Below are 20,977 nucleotides of genomic sequence, written 5' to 3'. Positions count from 1 at the left end.
TATATGTTTTAGTAACTTTTCTGATATTCCCACTTCCCACATAGGCATAAAAAGCTGTATCAAGTCTCCCAGGCTGTGTCTTGCAATTGTACCTAATGGTTACTGCTGAGCAGTTGCTCTTTCTAACAGCAGACCATACATGCAAAGCAGTTGCGTCTCTACCTGCAGTTGCTCGTACTTTAGGCAGATGGGCTATTGGCTCTGTTTAAAAAGAATAACTCGATGTACTCATGGAATCGAGCCGCATGTGTCTGCTTTCATGCCCTGCAGCTGATTCACTGCAAATAATAACTTGCAACTGTGATTGTATAGTCAAATAGTCTACGCATTGGCTAGAATTGCGAGTAAATACACATAAATAAAAAATAAAGTTAAATAAATAATTTAATAGAAAGGGTTATATCCTATCATCTGTAACCGCTGTAGATGACAAATCACTTCCCAAATAAATGAGAAGTGCTCCTACAATATTCAGTTAAAATACAGACAGAAAATACTCTTATGTTGAGAGTGTTACAAGAATGGTAGCAAATTCCTCAAACTAAATAGTCATCAACAATATGCAAAAACTAAGTCCATATTGCAGTCACGACACACGAAATATTCACCAGCTCAAAAAGCTCAGAGTTCAACATGATGATTCACAAATTAATGCGTGTGATATGAACAGTAGTAACTCATACTTTGTCTATTCTCATTTCCCTAAATAAAGTGGCAAAAGTTAGAGTCTTACACTGGGGCACATCCAGACCTCACAAAATATAAGTTCCTTCAGAAGTTAACGTGTGGTAGCAGTCGTTCACTGCCCAGAATTAATCATCTCCACAACCGAATACCACTTGTTACCGCAAGCAGGTCTGCCTCCCTCCAGAACTCACAGAAAAGTGTCCAGAATGGCTTCCTTGAGCTCTTCACTCAAGAATCCCCAGCCTCCACTTGACTCTCGTAGTGTTCTGCTAGTGTCTACTTCATCCTCACCAAAAATACATCGTTCTTCAACTCTAAAGACATGATTTGACTCAACATGACCACTTTTCCTTACTAAATTAATATATTATAACAATATTTAAGTGAAGAAATGTTATAAATATTCTGTCACCCTCAGATAATTTACAATGATTATAAATAAAGGCTTGACCATAAATAAATAAGGCAGTATTCTTGTGTAGGTGGACTCACTATAAATGATAACAAATTTTTGTTATGTTTTATTTAAACAGTTATTTACGTCTTGACAGAGGCACCTTTTGGTTCTCTTTAAAATTGAGGAGTCTACTGACACACGCGGTTCACCACTTTTAAATTAGCACAGTTTTTTAATGGCACTTGCAATCAACATTTGAATAAAATTTCTGGCAAAATAATAAAGTGCTCATTAAATAAACACACAAGTATGACAAATGGTGAAGTGTTGATGCTGTGTTCATTTGCTGTGTAAATGTGAAGAATATAATGTTCTGACAAACATCTGCATAATGGAAGAGATATAAAAGGTGTTGTAAACCAATAAATAAAATTGATACAGATAAGTAGCTTTCAGAGATGATAGGTGTAGTACAATGCTATCATTGAGATATTGTTTGTTGTAATCGCATGAATCACTTAAAAGATGTTAGTTCAGAGGTTCATTGTGTAAATGTGTATTCACTGCAAAACATTAACTTCTGTAATTGTAAAGATATTGAAATGTTGTTGTATCATTGGATGCACCTCATTTATCTCAGATTGCTGATGTATTCAAATTTGCTTTAGTACTTCATGTGAATTATTATAGACTCTTGAAGAGCTGTAACAAGCTATCTTTCAGTTTGTCTCAAAGCCTGCCATTGCTGAGAATATAGTCAGCCCTCTTACGTGACTGACACATCATCCAAATTCGCCATACCAGGAGTTTCCTGTTTCCAGTGACGCTGCTCGTCTCTGGCACCTGGCTTGCCAGAAAGATCAACTAGTCTGGCTGGCTGCAGCTTGCCCAGAGACCTGGGCCTACTAATGTTCAGCCATTCAACAAATTCGTATTACCTCATGCCAATTCTAGGCAACCAATCAGCTCACTTGTGTACACGTAATGTTACAATCTAACTGGCTGTGCTTGGTGTTATAGCGCTCTCAGTCTTTCTCCTGGGCGTCCAGGGTTCGTATGTGAGCCAGCTGCATGGCATTGTCACTCTTTGTGATGAGGTGTTTCATGTATTCGTCTTGTGTATCATGTGGGTAAAATGGGAGCTGTGTATCCATTGTCCTTTTGGTCTTATGAGTGTGGGACAGAAAGAACGGTATGAAGCCTGTATTGTCTTGCTTTGCTGTGTGGTATGTGAATGTCCAATCTCTCTGTTTGACTTCATCGTACATCAAGAGCATATCTGCAAATGTCTTATTGATGTGTACTGTGAGACCATTCGTCTGTAGATAGTAAGCGTCACGCTGTGGGTGTTACAATATGAAATTATCTGTGATACTATATCAAATGGAAAACTTTTCCATGATCAGAGATCATCACATAGGGTGCTCTGTGCTTCAAAATGATGTCTTCTACAAGGAACTTTGCAATTTCCTGAGCCGTAGCATTTGGTACAGCTTTAGTGACAGCAAAGCAGATGATGTGACATTGCATACTATTATCCATTGATTCCTGTTTGTTGACTTCGGGAACCTTCCCGAGAGGTTGATTGGTGGAATGACACTGCTTCAGGCAGTATGGGTACCAGATGCTCCAGAGGTAACTGCAGTATATGCTTCTGTCATTGGTATTAGCTAAGGTGCGTTTTCACTTGTGCAACTTTCTGTGCACACTAGGTGAATGTGGCCACTGCACAAAGAGGCAAGAAGATGCATGCACCGGTGCGCATGCCTCTGAATTGTGCACACTGGTCACTGTGCTTAGGTGCATAGATGTCCCCACCCTGGACAAGGAGATATGTGCAACAATAATGTGCCTGTCCAGGGTTCTCCCATTTTGCACTTTGTTTCACTATGTCTCATGTTAAAAGATTCAGTTTTTTGCATGTGTTCAAATCTGTCTTTGTGTAGCACTTTGGCCAAGTGGTTTACGAAAAACACATGCAATTTCAACCATATTTGTCTGATGGTCACAAAATATTTTCTTCATTTGACCTGGAATTGATCCCAGTTATTGAGCTTCTCTCCGTTGTTCTGAAACCATTGCTAGGCTGCGCCATCCAAGTAGAAGTAAACATTAGCTAAATACATTATGTCATACCACCTGTTATATTTGGTGATTTGGTCAAATCTTTTCAGCCATTTTGTTGTGTCTTGACCAGCATCTCTGGAGAACACTGATGGATGCGTGATGTAGAGCTGACTTACTGCTGGCTTGAAACCTTTTGGCCTCCTGAATATATGGACCGTGGGAACACTGTACTGTTCGTATTCTGGTACCTATCCTTGCAGGCGAAGGCTTTTATGTTGCCTAATTGGAGACTCTGTGATGTAGATGTTTTGAAATACCCAGTGTCTCCACTAAACAATGTTATGTCATCCAGACTTGAAAGCTGGGAAATACAAGGGCTGTTCAATAAAGAATGACATAATTTTTTATGGTCCTAATTTCTCGCACTAAAATTTAATCTTATGATATTCTGTTAGCTTAATGTGCAACAAACACACCATAGTAGTTTCATTGTTGGGACTCCTGGTTCCCAACTGTGAAAGGCAGGCAAGGTCATACATGTTCAGTATCGCCTACTGCTGCAATGGAGGTAACATGCGAGGAACAATATGTGGGTTTGAAATTCTGCTTTCGTCTCAACAAATCTTCAGTTGAGACCTATACAGTGTTACAGGAGGCCTCTGGAGAGTCTGTTCTTCCCTACAGCACAGCTCAAAGGTGGTTTAAAATGTTTAAAGAGGGAAGACAATGAATTTCAAAGGAAGGTGGACCTGGTGCTCCAGTTACTGCTGTTATGGAAGAAAACATCAACACTGCTGCTGTCATTGTGAGAGAGGATCGACAAATTACCTTAAGATCATCTTCTGAAATACTGAACATTTCATTGGGTGCCACCGACATGTTGGTGACAGAAAAATTACGCATGACGCATGTTTGTGCATGATGAGTTCCAAGACTGTTGCTTCCTGAACAAAAGGACATTCGCGTGCAGGTCTGCATGCAGTTAAAACTGATGTTAGAGGAAGATCCAGATTTTCTTTCAAATGTACTCACTGCTGATGAAACTTGGCTACAACATTTTGATCCTGAGAGCAAACAGCAAACTCAGTGTGGAAATCTCCTTCATCACCAACCCTCAAAGAAGCAAAAGTGGTTGCATCTGCTGGGAAAGTTGGGTAATCGCAATCTCTGATATTCATGGAGTGGTTTATTAGCATGTAGTACCTGCAGTAACTGGACAATATTGCAGGGATGTCATGAAAACATATCAGGCACAAAAGACCACATTTCTGTGAAGTAGTCTGGATAATGCGCAGCTGCATACTGCCAATGTTGTTGCTGAATATCTTGCAAAAATCAAAGTGAATACATCCCTCACCCTCCATATAGTCTGGATTTAGCCCCATGTGACTTTTTTCTATTCACTAACATGAAGAAATGCCTTTGTGGGAGGCATTATCAATCATCAGAAACAGTGGTGATGGCTGCAGAGGCAATTTTGAAGGACCTCTCAAAAAATGGTTTCCAGCATGTATTTGAAGACTGCCAGAAATACTGGGACAAGTGCATCGCATTCATGGGAGACTACTTTGAGAAGGACCATCAAAATTATGAGGATGATTAACGGTACATTATCAAAAAAAAATTATCATCATTCCTTATTGAACAGCTCTCATAGAACACTTAACACCAATGTACAGCCAGAACAGAAATAAACTCCTGGAAGTAGAGTGCATTTATTTATACAGACATCTGGTATTCCAGAAAGCTAGTATTTGTAAGAAACATCAAATGTTCCAAATGTACAAACATTAAAAAATAAAGTATTTCAAGAAATGTCCAGAAATGATAAATTCAAAATAACAATTGCTGGTGGTCAGGTTTGAACTGGCAGCCAGCAACATACCAGCCAGTGACTTTAACCGCTACACCGCACTGATGGCACTACGCTATGCTGATGGCACAGAGCTCTCGGTGATATATGCTGGTTCAGTTCCATATAGAGATAAGGATTGTTCATGAGTTTAGTTCTGCAGATAGTTAGTTTAAAGCTTACCACAATCATAAAAACATAATTGTAAAAGATGAAAAATAGTACATTAGTAAATAACCACTAATTGTTGACAGGGAATAAAAAGCTACAAATTAGTTTCACATTCAGCAATAACTTCATCTTTGAAATGCAGGCATGCAAACAAGTCATTGGTACAACTATGGAAAAGACGAAGGCACCATCTTATGTGATATTTATTGTCAGTTCCATAAAGAGGACACTCCTAGTGTCTATGGATTCCCATGGTTCTATTTTCAGTTTGGAACGATGGTTATGAAGTGATAGACTTCTTAGAACACATCAATCATTTTCAGAAAGAAATTTCAACTGGTTCTTTTTTATGTTGACATTTATCTGATAGCCAGCTGTATACTTCAATAAATATGCACCAGCAGACAGTAACTGTTGGTGTCATTTCCATGTGTTCTCGTTACAGCTTTGGTGTACTAGTATGCTACAAAAATATGCAGCCAGCCTGCTTGCCCCCCCCTCCCCCCTTCCCCCCCCCCTTTCTTGAAATACACCATCAGCCTTGTTGACAACTGCATTTCCCGTACATTTCAGGCAGTGGATCAGTAACCATGAATTTCAGATTTCACATTAATCTGCCTTTAAGAACAACGCAGTAATGTTTGTATGATGCATACAAGAAGGGTCCATTGGTCTGTGTGCCCTTTTTTTGGGATTAAAAAGCAGATTATGAAGAATAATCTATGTAGGTTTTGTTTCATTATCCCAGTGCTTGAGGTCAGAGCAGCATTTTCTTGATGCATGAGTGCAGTACTTCTCATTCAGTTTAATGGATAGAGGGTTTATTTGCAGGTGAGCTTGCTTGGAGTGCCAGCAGTTGGTATTGTGTTTACAGTATGAAGAAACCCATTTCAAAGTTGTGCAACAATAAATAGTAATAATGGGTAGGGCATAATGACAATCCTATGACAGTTTGAATATGGAGAAAGACAATAGGAAAATAAAATGGCAGAGAAGTGACAGCTACATTTCTGCCAGCAGCATTCGCATTAAAGGAAAGAAACTTCATTTATGTCATCATGTTGTCAAAAAAAGTGTTATGTTCAAGTAATGGTAGTCACCAAGAAGAACTCTTTGACAATTCCTGTGCAGATCAAGGTAAAGCAGTACAAGGTGGTGTCTTATCTCATGTCAATGTATAGTGAAGAAATAGTTTGCTTAACAAGGAGCTGACAGTAAATCAAGAACGATTCATGGAAGACACCTGGGAATATTTTGCGTGGATTCCTAAAAAAATCCCCCACTTGATTCTCTAAAACTACAGGTGAAAAGCTTAAAATGAGTTATGTAACCCATTTTAAGTATTTCAAGCTAAACTGTGACTACAGCTTCAAACAACCTAAAGCATATGTCTGGGCCTTTTGCACTGCTTCTGGGGGGGGGGGGGGGGGGGGAAGGAAAAAAAAAAAAAAAGAAACTTCAAGCTAATAAAAATGACTCCAGCTTGGCAGAGTACTTAAGTCATAAAAGTAATGCTTAAACATACCTCACACTTAAGAAATTCTTTATTCACGAAGCCAAATCTGACTCTGTGCATCTTGTGATTGAGTTTGATTATTCATTGAACTTGCCTGTACCAAACTGAATGTGACCCGCCACTTTTACAAATGTCTGTTATGATCATATGCTTTCAGTGCTCATCTACATCATGTGGTGTCCCACAAGGATCCATCTTAGGGCCATTGCTTTCTCTTGTGTACATTAATGATCTCTCATCAGTTACACTGCCAGAAGCAGAGTTCGTTTTGTTTGCAGATGACACAAGTATTGCAATAAATAGTATGTCAAGGGTAGTTCTAGAAAGATCTGCTAATGATATTTTCATGGATATTAATAAATGGTTTAAAGCCAACTCACTGACATTAAACTTCGAAAAGACTCACTATATGCAATTCAGAATCTGTAAGAGGTTTTCACCCAGCATATGCATAAAATACGAAGAGGTTGCCAGTCTTAAATTCCTGGGATTACAACTTGATAATAAATTCAATTGGGAAGAGCACACCACAGAACTGCAGAAACGCCTTAACAAATCTGTATTTGCAATTCGAGTGTTAGCAGACATAGGCGACATAAAAATGAAAAAGCTTGCATACTTTGCCTACTTTCATTCCATAATGTCATATGGTATAATATTTTGGGGTAACTCTTCAAGTCAAACAAAAGTTTTCAGAGTCCAAAAGCGTGTAATACGTATTATTTGTGGAGTAAATTCACGGACGTCCTGTAGAAACCTCTTCAAAGAACTGGGTATACTAACTACTGCCTCTCAGTATATTTACTCATTAATGAAATTTGTCCTAAATAATTTATCTCTTTTTCCAACAAACAGCTCAGTTCATACATACAATACCAGGAACAAAAATGATCTGCACAAGGACTTAAAAGCACTTACTTTAGTTCAAAAAGGGGTCCACTACTCAGGAACACTCATCTTCAATAATTTGCCAGTAAACATAAAAAATTTAGTTACAAATAAAGATCAGTTTAAAAGGAGCCTGAAAGACTTACTAGTGGCCAACTCCTTCTACTCCATTGACGAATTTTTTAACAGAAACCAATGATGTATTGTACATATTCATACTATTAGTATTGTTATTTCAGCTTTTTTTTTTTTTTTAAAAAAAAAAAAAAAAAAAAAAAACATTACATGTTCCACATCCACGAGGATCTCCTCAGCACGGATCTATGGAACGAAAACTAATCTAATCTAATCTAATCATGACAACTCCTCATATATGGAATGCTTCATGGAAATGCAAGCTAAAAATGACCCCAACATAATTGGATCATTCATACATAATGTTCTAGAAATCAAATTGAAAGACTTTCCACACATTAAGCCTATTATTCTGCTCTCCGGTGCATGGGATGGTCCGAATAAGAACTAGGGATATTCACAGTAGCTTCTCAGTATATATATTCTCTTACGAAATTTGTTATTAACAACCAAACCCAATTCAAAAGTAATAGCAGTGTGCATAACTACAATACTAGGAGAAAGGATGATTTTCACTATTCAAGATTAAATCTAACTTTGGCACAGAAAGGGGTGAATTATACTGCCACTAAAGTCTTTGGTCACTTACCAAATAGTATCAAAATTCTGACAGATAACCAACAAGTATTTAAGAAGAAATTAAAAGAATTTCTGAATGACAACTCCTTCTACTCCATAGAGGAATTTTTAGATATAAATTAAGAAAAAAAGAAAAACAAACAAACAAAAATTTATTTAAAAATTTTTTTAAAAAAATAAAAAAACACAAAAAATAAAAAAGTTTTTATATTAACTTAAGTATGTTGTTAAATTAACTTAATTATGTCATGTATTAACAAATTTGACTCGTTCCACATCATTACGAAATATCGTATTCATGATCCATGGAACTAGTATTAATCTAATCTAATCTAATCTGACGGTAGTGTCATTTTTGCTATGGATAGCATGAGTGTTTCACATGGAGGTTACTCATCTTTTCACAATTAGGGGGCATTCCTTTGGGCAACATGAAAGGAACAAAGCCTTCTTTGTCAGTAATGATGTGCAGAAGTTGTCCATCACCATTTATTGTTCTTATGGATAGAAACTAATAAAGCAATGGAAACAAGGTCATGACAAAGATGTTTTCAAGAAACGTATCACGAAGGAAACTGTATGTATAAAATTTAGAACTATCTTGTTCTGAAATAAAATGAGAAACCAGGTGGTTCAGTATTAGGCTCACTAACATACAAACATCTGTATACAATATTCTGACTTTGGAAACAGAAATACCATAATGGAGTATTGAAAAACCTGAGACTATCAACAGTGGAATTTACCACTAATATAGTGAGACCAGAAAAAGAAAAGGATGTCAGGGCTTTATTTAAGCACATGAATGAAAGTAATTTGTAGTTACACAATGTGCATAAAGTTCGGGTGTTTCAGCATTTTTGTATAACTCTCCTTTGAGTCTAAGAAGCCATCACCACTAGCTGCACTACCTTTTATATGTTCAGTACACCCAGTTTGTCCTATGTAGCATGGATCCCACAGATTTGAGCCATATTCCAACATTTGTCACTTCAGAGATCTGTAAGTAGTCTCTTTGTTAAGATTCCAAAATATAGGAGTGCAGATTACATGGTAGAAAAGTTATGAGACATGTGGCAGCACAGCAGACTTTCCCTTCCACACATTTCAAAGTCAATCCTTCATTGATATGGTATGCAGTACAAGATTAATCTTTTTCCTTCTAGTGCAGAACGGTGTAGCACATACACTATGTGATCAAAAGTATCCGGACTCCCCAAAAACATACGTTTTTCATATTAGGCACATTGTGCTACCACCTACTGCCAGGTACTCCATATCAGCGACCTCAATGGTCATTAGACATCTTGAGGGAGCGGAATGGGGCGCTCCGCAGAACTCACAGACTTCGAACATGGTCAGGTAATTGGGTGTCACTTGTGTCATACGTCTGTACATGAGATCTCCACACTTCTGATCATCCCTAGATCCACTGTTTCTGATGTGATTGTGAAGTGGAAATGTGAAGGGACACGTACAGCACGAAAGCGTACAGGCTGACCTTGTCTGTTGACTTGACAGAGACCACTGACAGTTGAAGAGGGTTGTAATGTGTAATGGGCAGACATCTATCCAGATGATCATACAGGAATTCCAAACTGCTTCAGGATTCACTGCAAGTCTGTGACATTTAGGTGGGAGGTGAGAAAACTTGGATATCATGGTCAAGCAGCTGCTCATAAGCCACACATCATGCCAGTAAATGCCAAACGACGCCCTACTTGGAGTCAGGAGCATAAACATTGGACGATTGAACAGTGGAAAAACGTTGTGTGGAGTGACGAAGCACAGTACACAATGTGGCGATCCGATGGCAGGGTGTGGGTATGGCAAATGCTGGGTGAACATCATCTGCCAGCGTGTGTAGTGCCAATAGTAAAATTCGGAGGCGGTGGTATTATGGTGTGGTCATGTTTTTCATCGTCTCTAATGACCTCGTTGTCGACGGGACGTTAAACACTAATATCCTCCTCCTCCTCCATGTTTTTCATGGAGGGGGCTTGCACCCCTTGTTGTTTTGTGTAGCACTATCACAGCACAAGCCTACATTGATGTTTTAAGTACCATCTTGCTTCCCACAGTTGAAGAGCAATTCGGGGATGGCGATTGTATCTCTCAACACGATCAAGCACTTGTTCACAATGCATGGTCTGTGGCGGAGTGGTTACAAGACAATAACATTCCGTGTAATGAACTAGCTAGCACAGAGTCCTGACCTGATTCCTATAGAACACCTTTGGGATGTTTTGGAATGCAGACTTCGTGCCAGGCCTCATCGACTGATATCGATACCTCTCCTCAGTGCAGCACTCCATGAAGAATTGGCTGCTATTCCCCAAGAAACTTTCCAGCACCTGCTTGAACGTATGCCTGCGAGAGTGGAAGCTTCATAAAGGCTTAGAATGGACCAACACCATATTGATTTCCAGCATTATGGATGGAGGGGCACCACGAACTTGTAAGTCATTTTCAGCCAGGTGTCATACTTTTGATCACATAGTGTAAATGACAATGTGGTTTTGTAATGTATTACAAAAAAGCATTTTAAGCAGTGGTGTGCCATCAAAATTTCTGTGAAGTTTGAAGAACCTGGAAGTTCGATTTACAAAGTGTTGCAACTAGTTAATGGGAAATATTTATTACCAAGAGTAAAGGTTTTCGATGGAAGTCAAACTTTTGTTCAGGGATGCCTTCACCATTGAAAACTGATAAAATATGGAATGAATGAGGAATCTTATGAGGACAGATCATCATTTAATATGGATGTCAAATTACATTTAAGTCATGCTAGCCTTAAGATAAATACATGAACCAAAATGACCCCAGAAACATTCGCAGAGAAGGAAAAAAAAAAGTTAGAAGAATATGTAGCTTAACTTTCTTGATCAAATGAAAAATGATCCCCCCCCCCTGCCCCTCCCCATTTTCTTCAGTCATATCATTGGTAATGAATCATAGGTGATTTTATTACTTTTTAATTTGTGTTTCCCAAAACAGAATGTCAAAGCAAAGTGTAGCACATTGATTAATCTCACAGACACTGGGATGCTTTATCATGACCATATTTACTGTCACATGACAATTCCGATCTCTCTCTCTCTCTCTCTCTCTCTCTCTCTCTCTCTCTCTCTCTCTCTCTCTTTTCCTCTCAGAAGTGGAATAATGAGCTTGTCCAGCTCCACTGTTTATCAGATCTGTGTATGTCTGTGTTCTGTTTTTGCCAGGAACTTTCTAATGCAGTCACAAAAGTGGTCTGTTACTTCATGCGTAACTGTATCAGATGCATTCCAGAAATCAAGCAGCACAGCATCAATCTGGGTGTTGGTTTGTAGTGCCTGTGTTGAGTCCATATTGATTCCTACAAAGAAGATCTTTGGTTTCTAGAAAAATCTTAATATGGGACCGTAAAACATGTTTCAAAATTGTACAGCAGATTCATGTCACTGATACAGGATTATAGTTTTGTGCATCTGTTCAAAGAACTTTCCTCCAGTCACCTAATAGTTCACATACTCTTTGTAGAATCCTTATTGTATGCCATCAAGAACTGTTGCCTTTCCAATGTTGAATAGTTTTAGTTAGATTAGATTAGATTAGATTAGATTAATACTAGTTCCATGGATCATGAATACGATATTTCGTAATGATGTGGAACGAGTCGAATTTTCCAATACATGACATAATTAGGTTAATTTAACAACATACTTAAGTTAATATAACAACTTTATTTTTTGTGTTTTTTGTTTTTCTTTATTTTTTATTTTTATTTTTTTAATATTTTTTTCTTTTTTTTCTTAATTTATATCTAAAAATTCCTCTATGGAGTAGAAGGAGTTGTCATTCAGAAATTCTTTTAATTTCTTCTTAAATACTTGTTGGTTATCTGTCAGACTTTTGATACTATTTGGTAAGTGACCAAAGACTTTAGTGCCAGTATAATTCACCCCTTTCTGTGCCAAAGTTAGATTTAATCTTGAATAGTGAAGATCATCCTTTCTCCTAGTATTGTAGTTATGCACACTGCTATTACTTTTGAATTGGGTTTGGTTGTTAATAACAAATTTCATAAGAGAGTATATATACTGAGAAGCTACTGTGAATATCCCTAGATCCTTAAATAAATGTCTGCAGGATGATCTTGGGTGGACTCCAGCTATTATTCTGATTACACGCTTTTGTGCAATAAATACTTTATTCCTCAGTGATGAATTACCCCAAAATATGATGCCATATGAAAGCAATGAGTGAAAATAGGTGTAGTAAGCTAATTTACTAAGATGTTTATCACCAAAATTTGCAATGACCCTTATTGCATAAGTAGCTGAACTCAAACGTTTCAGCAGACAATCAATGTGTTTCTTCCAATTTAATCTCTCATCAATGGACACACCTAAAAATTTGGAATATTCTACCTTAGCTACATGCTTCTGATTAAGGTCTATATTTATTAATGGCGTCATACCATTCACTGTACGGAACTGTATGTACTGTGTCTTATCAAAATTCAGTGAGAGTCCGTTTACAAGGAACCACTTAGTAATTTTCTGAAAGACAGTATTGACAATTTCATCAGTTAATTCTTGTTTGTCAGGTGTGATTACTATACTTGTATCATCAGCAAAGAGAACTAACTTTGCCTCTTCATGAATATAGAATGGCAAGTCATTAATATATAATAAGAACAACAAAGGACCCAAGACTGACCCTTGTGGAACCCCATTCTTGATAGTTCCCCAGTTTGAGGAATGTGCTGATCTTTGCATGTTACGAGAACTACTTATTTCAACTTTCTGCACTCTTCCAGTTAGGTACGAATTAAACCATTTGTGCACTGTCCCACTCATGCCACAATACTTGAGCTTGTCTAGCAGAATTTCATGATTTACACAATCAAAAGCCTTTGAGAGATCACAAAAAATCCCAATGGGTGGTGTTCGGTTATTCAGATCATTCAAAATTTTACTGGTGAAAGCATATATGGCATTTTCTGTTGAAAAACCTTTCTGAAAACCAAACTGACATTTTGTTAGTACTTCATTTTTACAGATATGTGAAGCTACTCTTGAATACATTACTTTCTCAAAAATTTTGGATAAAGCTGTTAGAAGGGAGATTGGACGGTAATTGTTGACATCAGATCTATCCCCCTTTTTATGCAAAGGTATAACAATAGCATATTTCAGTCTATCAGGGAAAATGCCCTGTTCCAGAGAGCTATTACACAGGTGGCTGAGAATCTTACTTATCTGTTGAGAACAAGCTTTTAGTATTTTGCTGGAAATGCCATCAATTCCATGTGAGTTTTTGCTTTTAAGCAAGTTTATTATTTTCCTAATTTCAAAGGAAGAAGTGGGTGAGATTTCAATTGTATCAAATTGCATAGGTATGGCCTCTTCCATTAACAGCCTAGCATCTTCTAATGAACACCTCGATCCTACTATATCCACAACATTTAGAAAATGATTATTAAAAATATTTTCAACTTCTGACTTTTTGTTCGTAAAGTTTTCATTCAATTTGATGGTAATACTGTCTTCCTCTGCTCTTGGTTGACCTGTTTCTCTTTTAATAATATTCCAAATTGTTTTAATTTTATTATCAGAGTTGCTGATTTCAGACATGATACACATACTCCTGGATTTTTTAATAACTTTTCTTAATATAACACAGTAGTTTTTATAATTTTTGATAGTTTCTGGGTCACTACTCTTTCTTGCTGTCAGATACATTTCCCTTTTGCGGTTACAAGATATTTTTATACCCTTAGTAAGCCATGGTTTCTTACAAGGTTTCTTACGAGTATATTTAACTATTTTCTTGGGGAAGCAGTTTTCAAATGCATTTACAAAAATGTCATGAAATAAATTATATTTTAAATTGGCATCAGGTTCACGGTACACCTCATCCCAGTCTAACTGCTGTAGGCTTTCCCTGAAATTTGCAATTGTTAAATCGTTGACTGAACGTACCACTTTGGAGGACTGTTTAGTATTGCTGAATGGAGCTATGTCATATATTGTAACTAGCTGTGCACCATGATCAGAAAGACCATTCTCAACAGGCTGAGCATTTATCTGGTTAAACTTATCTTGGTCTATAAAGAAGTTATCTATCAGTGAGCTGCTATCCTTTACCACCCGAGTAGGAAAATCAATAACGGGTGTCAAATTGAAAGAACCGAGTAATACTTCAAGGTCATTTTTCCTATTACCCTCTTTCAGAGAATCTACATTGAAGTCCCCACAAATAATAATTTGCTTCCCCCTGTCTGACAGATAGCACAACAAGGAGTCCAAATTTTTCAGAAATAGATGAAAATTTCCTGATGGGGACCTATATACAGTTACAATTATAAATGTGCCTTTATTTAATTTAAGCTCACAGGCACATGCTTCTATATGTTTCTCTACACAAAACTTTTTTGTTTCTATACTTTTTGCACAATGATAACTTTTGACATATATGGCAACTCCTCCTTTCTCCATATTTTCTCTCATTACATGTGCAGAGAGCTTATATCCACTTACATTTACCTTATCCATATCAGTAACAATGTGATGCTCAGACAGGCATAGTATATCTATTTCATTCTCAGCTTCTAAATCTTCTAAACAAACCAGAAGCTCATCTACTTTATTCTTTAAACTCCCAATATTTTGATGAAATATACTTACATTATTTTTAATTATACCTTTATGAGAACCTTTCCTTATTCTAACATTTGCAGTACTCTCCTGTCTGAGTTTCTCATTGTGCTTAGGCCTAGTTCCTATACCAGTGGTCACACGGTGTTCAGAGAGGCAGGTTATGTCAACTGGGTTGGGTGACTTTAATTCATCAATGCAATTACCTAGGACTGAGCTACAACTTGGTGGAAATAAAATTTCTGGTGATTGGTGAAAATTTATAATTGATAGCTGTGATTGGTGATCCAATGTGCTAGAATTGTGCTGTTTAATTTCTTTCCTAAACTGAAGATTTGTTTCAATCCTGACCTCTCGTAGAACTTGACATCTTTCTGTCTTACCTATCTCCCCGATGGTGCTCTCAGGTGTTCTCAGCGCGATGTCTGTAGAGATGGAGGGAGATGGTATACAGTTGCCATTCCGTTCATTTGTTCATAATATTTACCCAATATTTACCATGCCAAGTGAAATAGTTTGATGATAAACATAATGGCACCAGATTACAGATATCAGGTCCTGAATGATGTTGATGGTCTCTTCTGTTGTTACATTTGTGAAGGAGAATTTACATCAAAGCTGACCAATATATTGTTTTTCTGTACATTCTGTTCCTGTGTAAGTGAATGAAGTGAGTGTAATCTTTCACACGTAAGTCTGTGTGTCCTACAAGGGAATGTAGTTTTCTAGCCGGATGCTTTACCAGGTTGTAGGTGAGTGAGTCCATTTTTAAAACCTTTTGCTGCTACAGACATGCCCTTTGTATTTTGTGCTGAGGTGGCTTTTGTTCTGGCTGTACTGCTTGTCAAATGCTGGTGCCTGTGCTGAGAGATGGCATTCGCACATTATGAAATAACGTATCATCCAATTTTTTTGAAAACTGTTAGATAAAAAAAATTTGACTTTTGCGCATATTACAGTTTGATATCTTTACTTAACAAAGTACTGAATCTCTTTTTGTTATCCTTCATACTTATTGCACTGTATCAAATGAAGTAAAACACTGTATGAAATTTTAAAGAGTTTGCAGAGGTAAAAATACATTTTGTAAACTTAGTGTATGGTTGATTTTAGCTCGTATATTGCAGTGAATGAATGTAGAAAAAATTTCAAAAATTTATTTAAAATTGAGATCAGAAGGATATCTCATTTCATTCTCACATTATTGGGTTTTATACCCAAAGGAAGGTTATGTGTAACATGTCCATTCATGTCCTTGAGCATCGCGAATCTTGTGGTCATATATCTCATGATTCAAGATATCAAACCGAGGTTTTTTGCAAGTGATAGCGTGCAGTGAGGCACATATGTTTGTTGTATGATAAATATTCGAAACTTTTTTGTTCACAGAGGTATAGAAGTAACTCATCTACAGCAGTGACAGGGTGGTGGCTCTGGATCCATTCAGACGGCCTTGGTACTGTAGGAAAACCCAAGCAGCGTGTCTATATACATCCACAGAACCTGAAGAACAGCATAGCAGGATGTGTTTACATGCCCACAGCAGTGAAAGGGTTAATATAGGTCTGTGAGGACAGTTTTCCTTATGGATCTTTCATAGTCCTGTGGCTATGTCATCATGATCAAGTCTTGCTTCTTCTTAATAATCTTTGCAGTCAAATCACTCCAAAGATCCATGTAGGTGGGACAAAACATGAAGTCATCCATTTTTATTCATATTGTGTAGTATCTACTACAACACAGGTGTTTCCTTTATCTGCCTGGTGAATTGTCTTCACTGCGGATGTTTTTCCATGGCAGACCTTTCTTCCCAAGGGATGTCATGGTGTGTTGGTCTCACCCTTTGTAGAATTTTGACTGTTTCTTTTCCGCAGACTGAATGATTTCTTCCATGTGAGATCCTTGTAGGCATCTCTGTGAAGTTTAGCCCCTTAAACAGTACTGATGTCACTGCCTTGTTGACAGTGTTAATGAGAGGTTCTGTTGGTTCAAGACACATTAGTCCTATCCATGTACCACTTCCTTGTTAGTTCTTCAAATTTCTTTTTCTCACAGTTGCAAAGCATTTCTTTTTCTGTGCAGGCTTGCCTCTAAGTTATAGTCTTCGTTACAATTCGTCAATGATAGATTTGACAGTAGACACAGGTGCTTCTGGGGCAGCACTCTGTTGTTGGTGTCTAGATTCCTGTGGAGTTGTTGGATCCTTTCCCTCACCAAAGCATGGATAATCTGTTCATAGATAGCCCTCACTTTCCTGGTATCCACGTGAGTACAAATCCTGAGGAATATCGGTTAGCATGGTTGAACAGCAGCTCTCCAGAAAAAGGAAATCATTTAATAGCTTTTCCTCTCTCTTCCTTAATACTGTAGTTGCAGCCTTTGCTTATGGTAGTAAATTCCTTGCCCATATAGGTCACTGGTGCAGGCTTCTGTACCCGGCATCAATCTCATTAACATCCTTCTGGGTGAACTGCTGCATCATATTATAAAATACTAAAATAAACCAACACTTTAGCCAATGGGCAGTGATGTTCCTCGGGACAACTAATTGGCTGGGGAGTGGGTGCTTCAGTATATCACATCTCTAATGGTATCTCTACACCACTGACATCACATTTCTTAGATCTCTCTCGCTTTCTCTCTATCTGTGTACACTAATGTGTGCATGATGAACATTCATGGACATTTTGACAGATATCGTAGTGCACAAGATACAGATCATGTGGATGTGAATGCCTTCCTGAGCCTCCTGCTATATGCAGAACTTGCAAAGCTTCCCATCTATGTAGATGGGCATGAGCATGGTGTATTCACAGTTACTATGCCATATAGTAGAGTCCTGGTTTTGTATCATTGTATCCTGTTTTTATATCATTGTATTTGCTTCAATGGTAAAAACATTGAGAGACAAGAGGAAACAAAACTGACAAGGAAGCTTCTGTGCATGACCTTACCACCCCATTGCAAGACATGCATTTGAAGTTGTATGCTCTTGGAGAGTATGTGACAACTGACAATTAACTCTTTCCATTCTGAACACAATGTTACTTCTGATAACACCTGCCAAAAAAGCCAAGCCACGAAATACGGCACAAAGGTTTTGCTCTGTTGGGCTCCAGAGCACATTATTTTATAACTTTGAAATTTATGTTGGCACACAGTCAGGTGAAGAAGAAAAAAATATATAAAGCCTTCAGAAATTGTGCAATGCCTTACTATTCCTCTTGTAGGTATTAGCAGAAATGTGGCTACTGACAACTGGGTCAACAGCATGGATCATGCAGCAACTCCATTGGAAAAAGGGTTGACATTAGTCATAATATAGCAGGGATATCTTCATCATCAGTTATTTCCAAATAAGGGAATAAAAATGTATATTTTAAATAAACACACAGACACACACACACACACACACACACACACACACACACACACACACACACACATACACCTGTTTTTATTGTTTATTGCGAGTCTGTTAGTGACTCAGTGCTTCTACTATATAGTTAGTTGTCTCCTTTATTCCTAAATTATTTACATTCTGCCAGAACTTTCCACACCATATTTACATTTAAAATAATTAAAGTCTTTCATAGAATGATGGAGTATTGTCTTCTTCTTTGTCTTTTAGATTCAGGTCAAATAAACCAAATGTGAGTTTTTATATCATAATATCATGCAAGTACTTAAGGGTTACATGATTGTATTGATTTGATAGTATTAAAAGATGTTTATAAAACAATTAATGGGTCTACTTTCATGATGATAAGTAATGGTTTGTTTCTTTTTTAAGTAAGTTACACTTTTTAGGCATTACATGGTACTATAAAATGGTGATTATGTGTTATTACTGACAGCTCACTTTTGAAGCTTGTTATACAGATTTGTTTTTCTGCCTTTCAGATATCTGCTAGAGGGGAAAAGCCAACAGGAGGAGTGGATACTTTGAGTTACTTGCCTATGTCCACCACTTCTGCTGCTCAAGATCTTGTGGGGTATACACAGATGAAACAACAAACTCATTCAAGTACAATGGGTTTGAAGCAGTTACCCTTATCGGAATGGGACATTGAGGACTTGGAAGATTTTGAGTAGTGTAATCTTTGTACAAACTCTGAAGTGTTATATCAGAGTATATAATTATATATTAAGTACTGGCCACTAGAACTACAAAATTTGAAATGAAATCTACAACAATGCAGAACAGCAGCAAAAATGAAATGAAATAAGACAACCTTTTTATGTTCCATAACAGAGCACCCTTCCTTGGGAATAAGGAAGGGGTCAGGATGAGCAAGGCAGGAAAAGAGAAAACATTCATGTGGTATACTGTAGGCAATGAATGATAGGATGACTTTTTTATCCTCTCTCTCTCTCTCTCTCTCTCTCTCTCTCTCTCTCTCTCTCTCCAAGCTAACTCTTATCAACTGTATAACATTTTAGACACAGGCAGCCTTTATATATGAGTTGAAGTGACTGAAATAAATGTGTGTATCCCTGTACTCAAATTTGTAAAGAGTGTGACATTATACCAAACTGACCATTAACATATGGACTTGATTTTAATGTCCTCCTAACTGTGAACTTCCAACTCTCATGAGCAAACCGAGCAAAAGTTTTTATGGTGGAAAAGTGTGTGATAAGAATCATTTGTGGTGTGAATTCAAGAACATATTGTAGAAACCTGTTCAAGGAACTTTGTATTCTAAGCACTGCTTCTCAGTAAATTTATTCCTTAATGAAATTTGTTGCAAGTAATACATCTCTATTTCCAACCAATAGTTCAATACATAGTATCAATACTAGGAATAAGAGCAATCTACATAAAGACCTAAAATCACTTACGTAGGTCCAAAAAGGGGTCCACTATTCAGGAACACACATTTTCAATAAATTGCCAGCAACCATTAAAAACTTGGTTTCACATAAAGCATGGTTTAAACAGAGTTTCAAAGACTTATTGATAGGCAACTCCTTCTACTCCATAGATGAATACCTTAGTGGAGACTGTTAAGCCAGCTTAAGTAATCTGTTAGATTTCAGTTTTGACAACACTTGGTCACATCAGATTAGGTATTTTGTGGATGATAAATTTATTAATGGTGCATAACAGTGTTTCATTCTGACAGTGTGTTAATTCTGTAAATATTAGCTGCTCCAGTTTACTGTATTGTATTAACCTATTTTGACTATCTCCTGACAAATGATCAGGGTAGTATTATATTCAACTGTTTTATGATTTTATGTTATACTTTCTGACATGTTCCACACCCACGAGAATCATATCATTTTTTTGGGTTTATGGAATGAAAACTGAGTGTAATCTAATCTTTCCAATGCTGTACAAGTACCTGACACTTCCATTACTGACACATACTGGCAAACTTAACAGGATTCAGACCCTCTGTACAATTTCTTCAGTCATCTCTTCTTTATTGATGATGAACCCTTTTAACTTTTTTCTTACTGCTTTTTTCATGTCTTAACCAGCAATGAATTCTTTTGAATGATCGCTTAAGAAAAAGTGTTTATAGAGCTTTCATTCCTTTGTCTTCACCAGGTTTTACTACCATAAGGAAACGGTGACAAATTTTGTTCAGTGTCTCTAAGTTCTTTGATGATCTACCAAATATGTACACATCAATTGCTTTTCTTTGAAAAATCCTATCTTCTTGCAATATTTCTGTTTTAGTATAGTGTGTTCATCAGAATTCAGTCACTGCTAGTGATTAGGTGAAACGGTGTTAACGTTATCACACCATAACTTGACATTCTTTCAGCAAATGAGAGCACAATTTTCCAGCAAGATGAGGCTACAAGCCATGGCACACAAACCTGAATAAATTCTTTGTTCCTGAATTGTCATTTCTGACAATGTGGATATTCATTGCCCCCGTTTGTTCTCATGATTTAACTCCCTGACTTTTGTTATGGATGTAAAAACAACAAAAATTCTTTTAGGCTGGTGTACTGACAACATTTTGTACATGAGATTATGGAATCCCATCATATGCTGCAAGAGGTAAAGCTTTACTTACGTT

General features: G+C 37.2%; 1 protein-coding gene across 1 annotated transcript in view; it reads left to right on the top strand.

Annotated features, from left to right (window-relative positions):
* The window catches only part of LOC126235842 (cilium assembly protein DZIP1), a 277,318-nt gene extending 257,281 nt beyond the window's left edge, over positions 1-20,037 (top strand). Inside the window, exon 17 of the mRNA XM_049944706.1 lies at positions 18,840-20,037. Coding sequence (XP_049800663.1) covers positions 18,840-19,031 — 192 coding nt within the window. The 3' untranslated portion in view covers positions 19,032-20,037. The remainder of the gene's footprint in view (positions 1-18,839) is intronic.
* The last annotated feature ends 940 nt before the right edge of the window (positions 20,038-20,977 follow it).

This window comes from Schistocerca nitens, chromosome 2 (genome assembly GCF_023898315.1).
Source record: "Schistocerca nitens isolate TAMUIC-IGC-003100 chromosome 2, iqSchNite1.1, whole genome shotgun sequence".
Taxonomy (NCBI): domain Eukaryota; kingdom Metazoa; phylum Arthropoda; class Insecta; order Orthoptera; family Acrididae; genus Schistocerca; species Schistocerca nitens.
The sequence above is the reverse complement of the archived record's forward strand: the minus strand, read 5'-3'. Positions and strand labels throughout refer to the sequence as shown.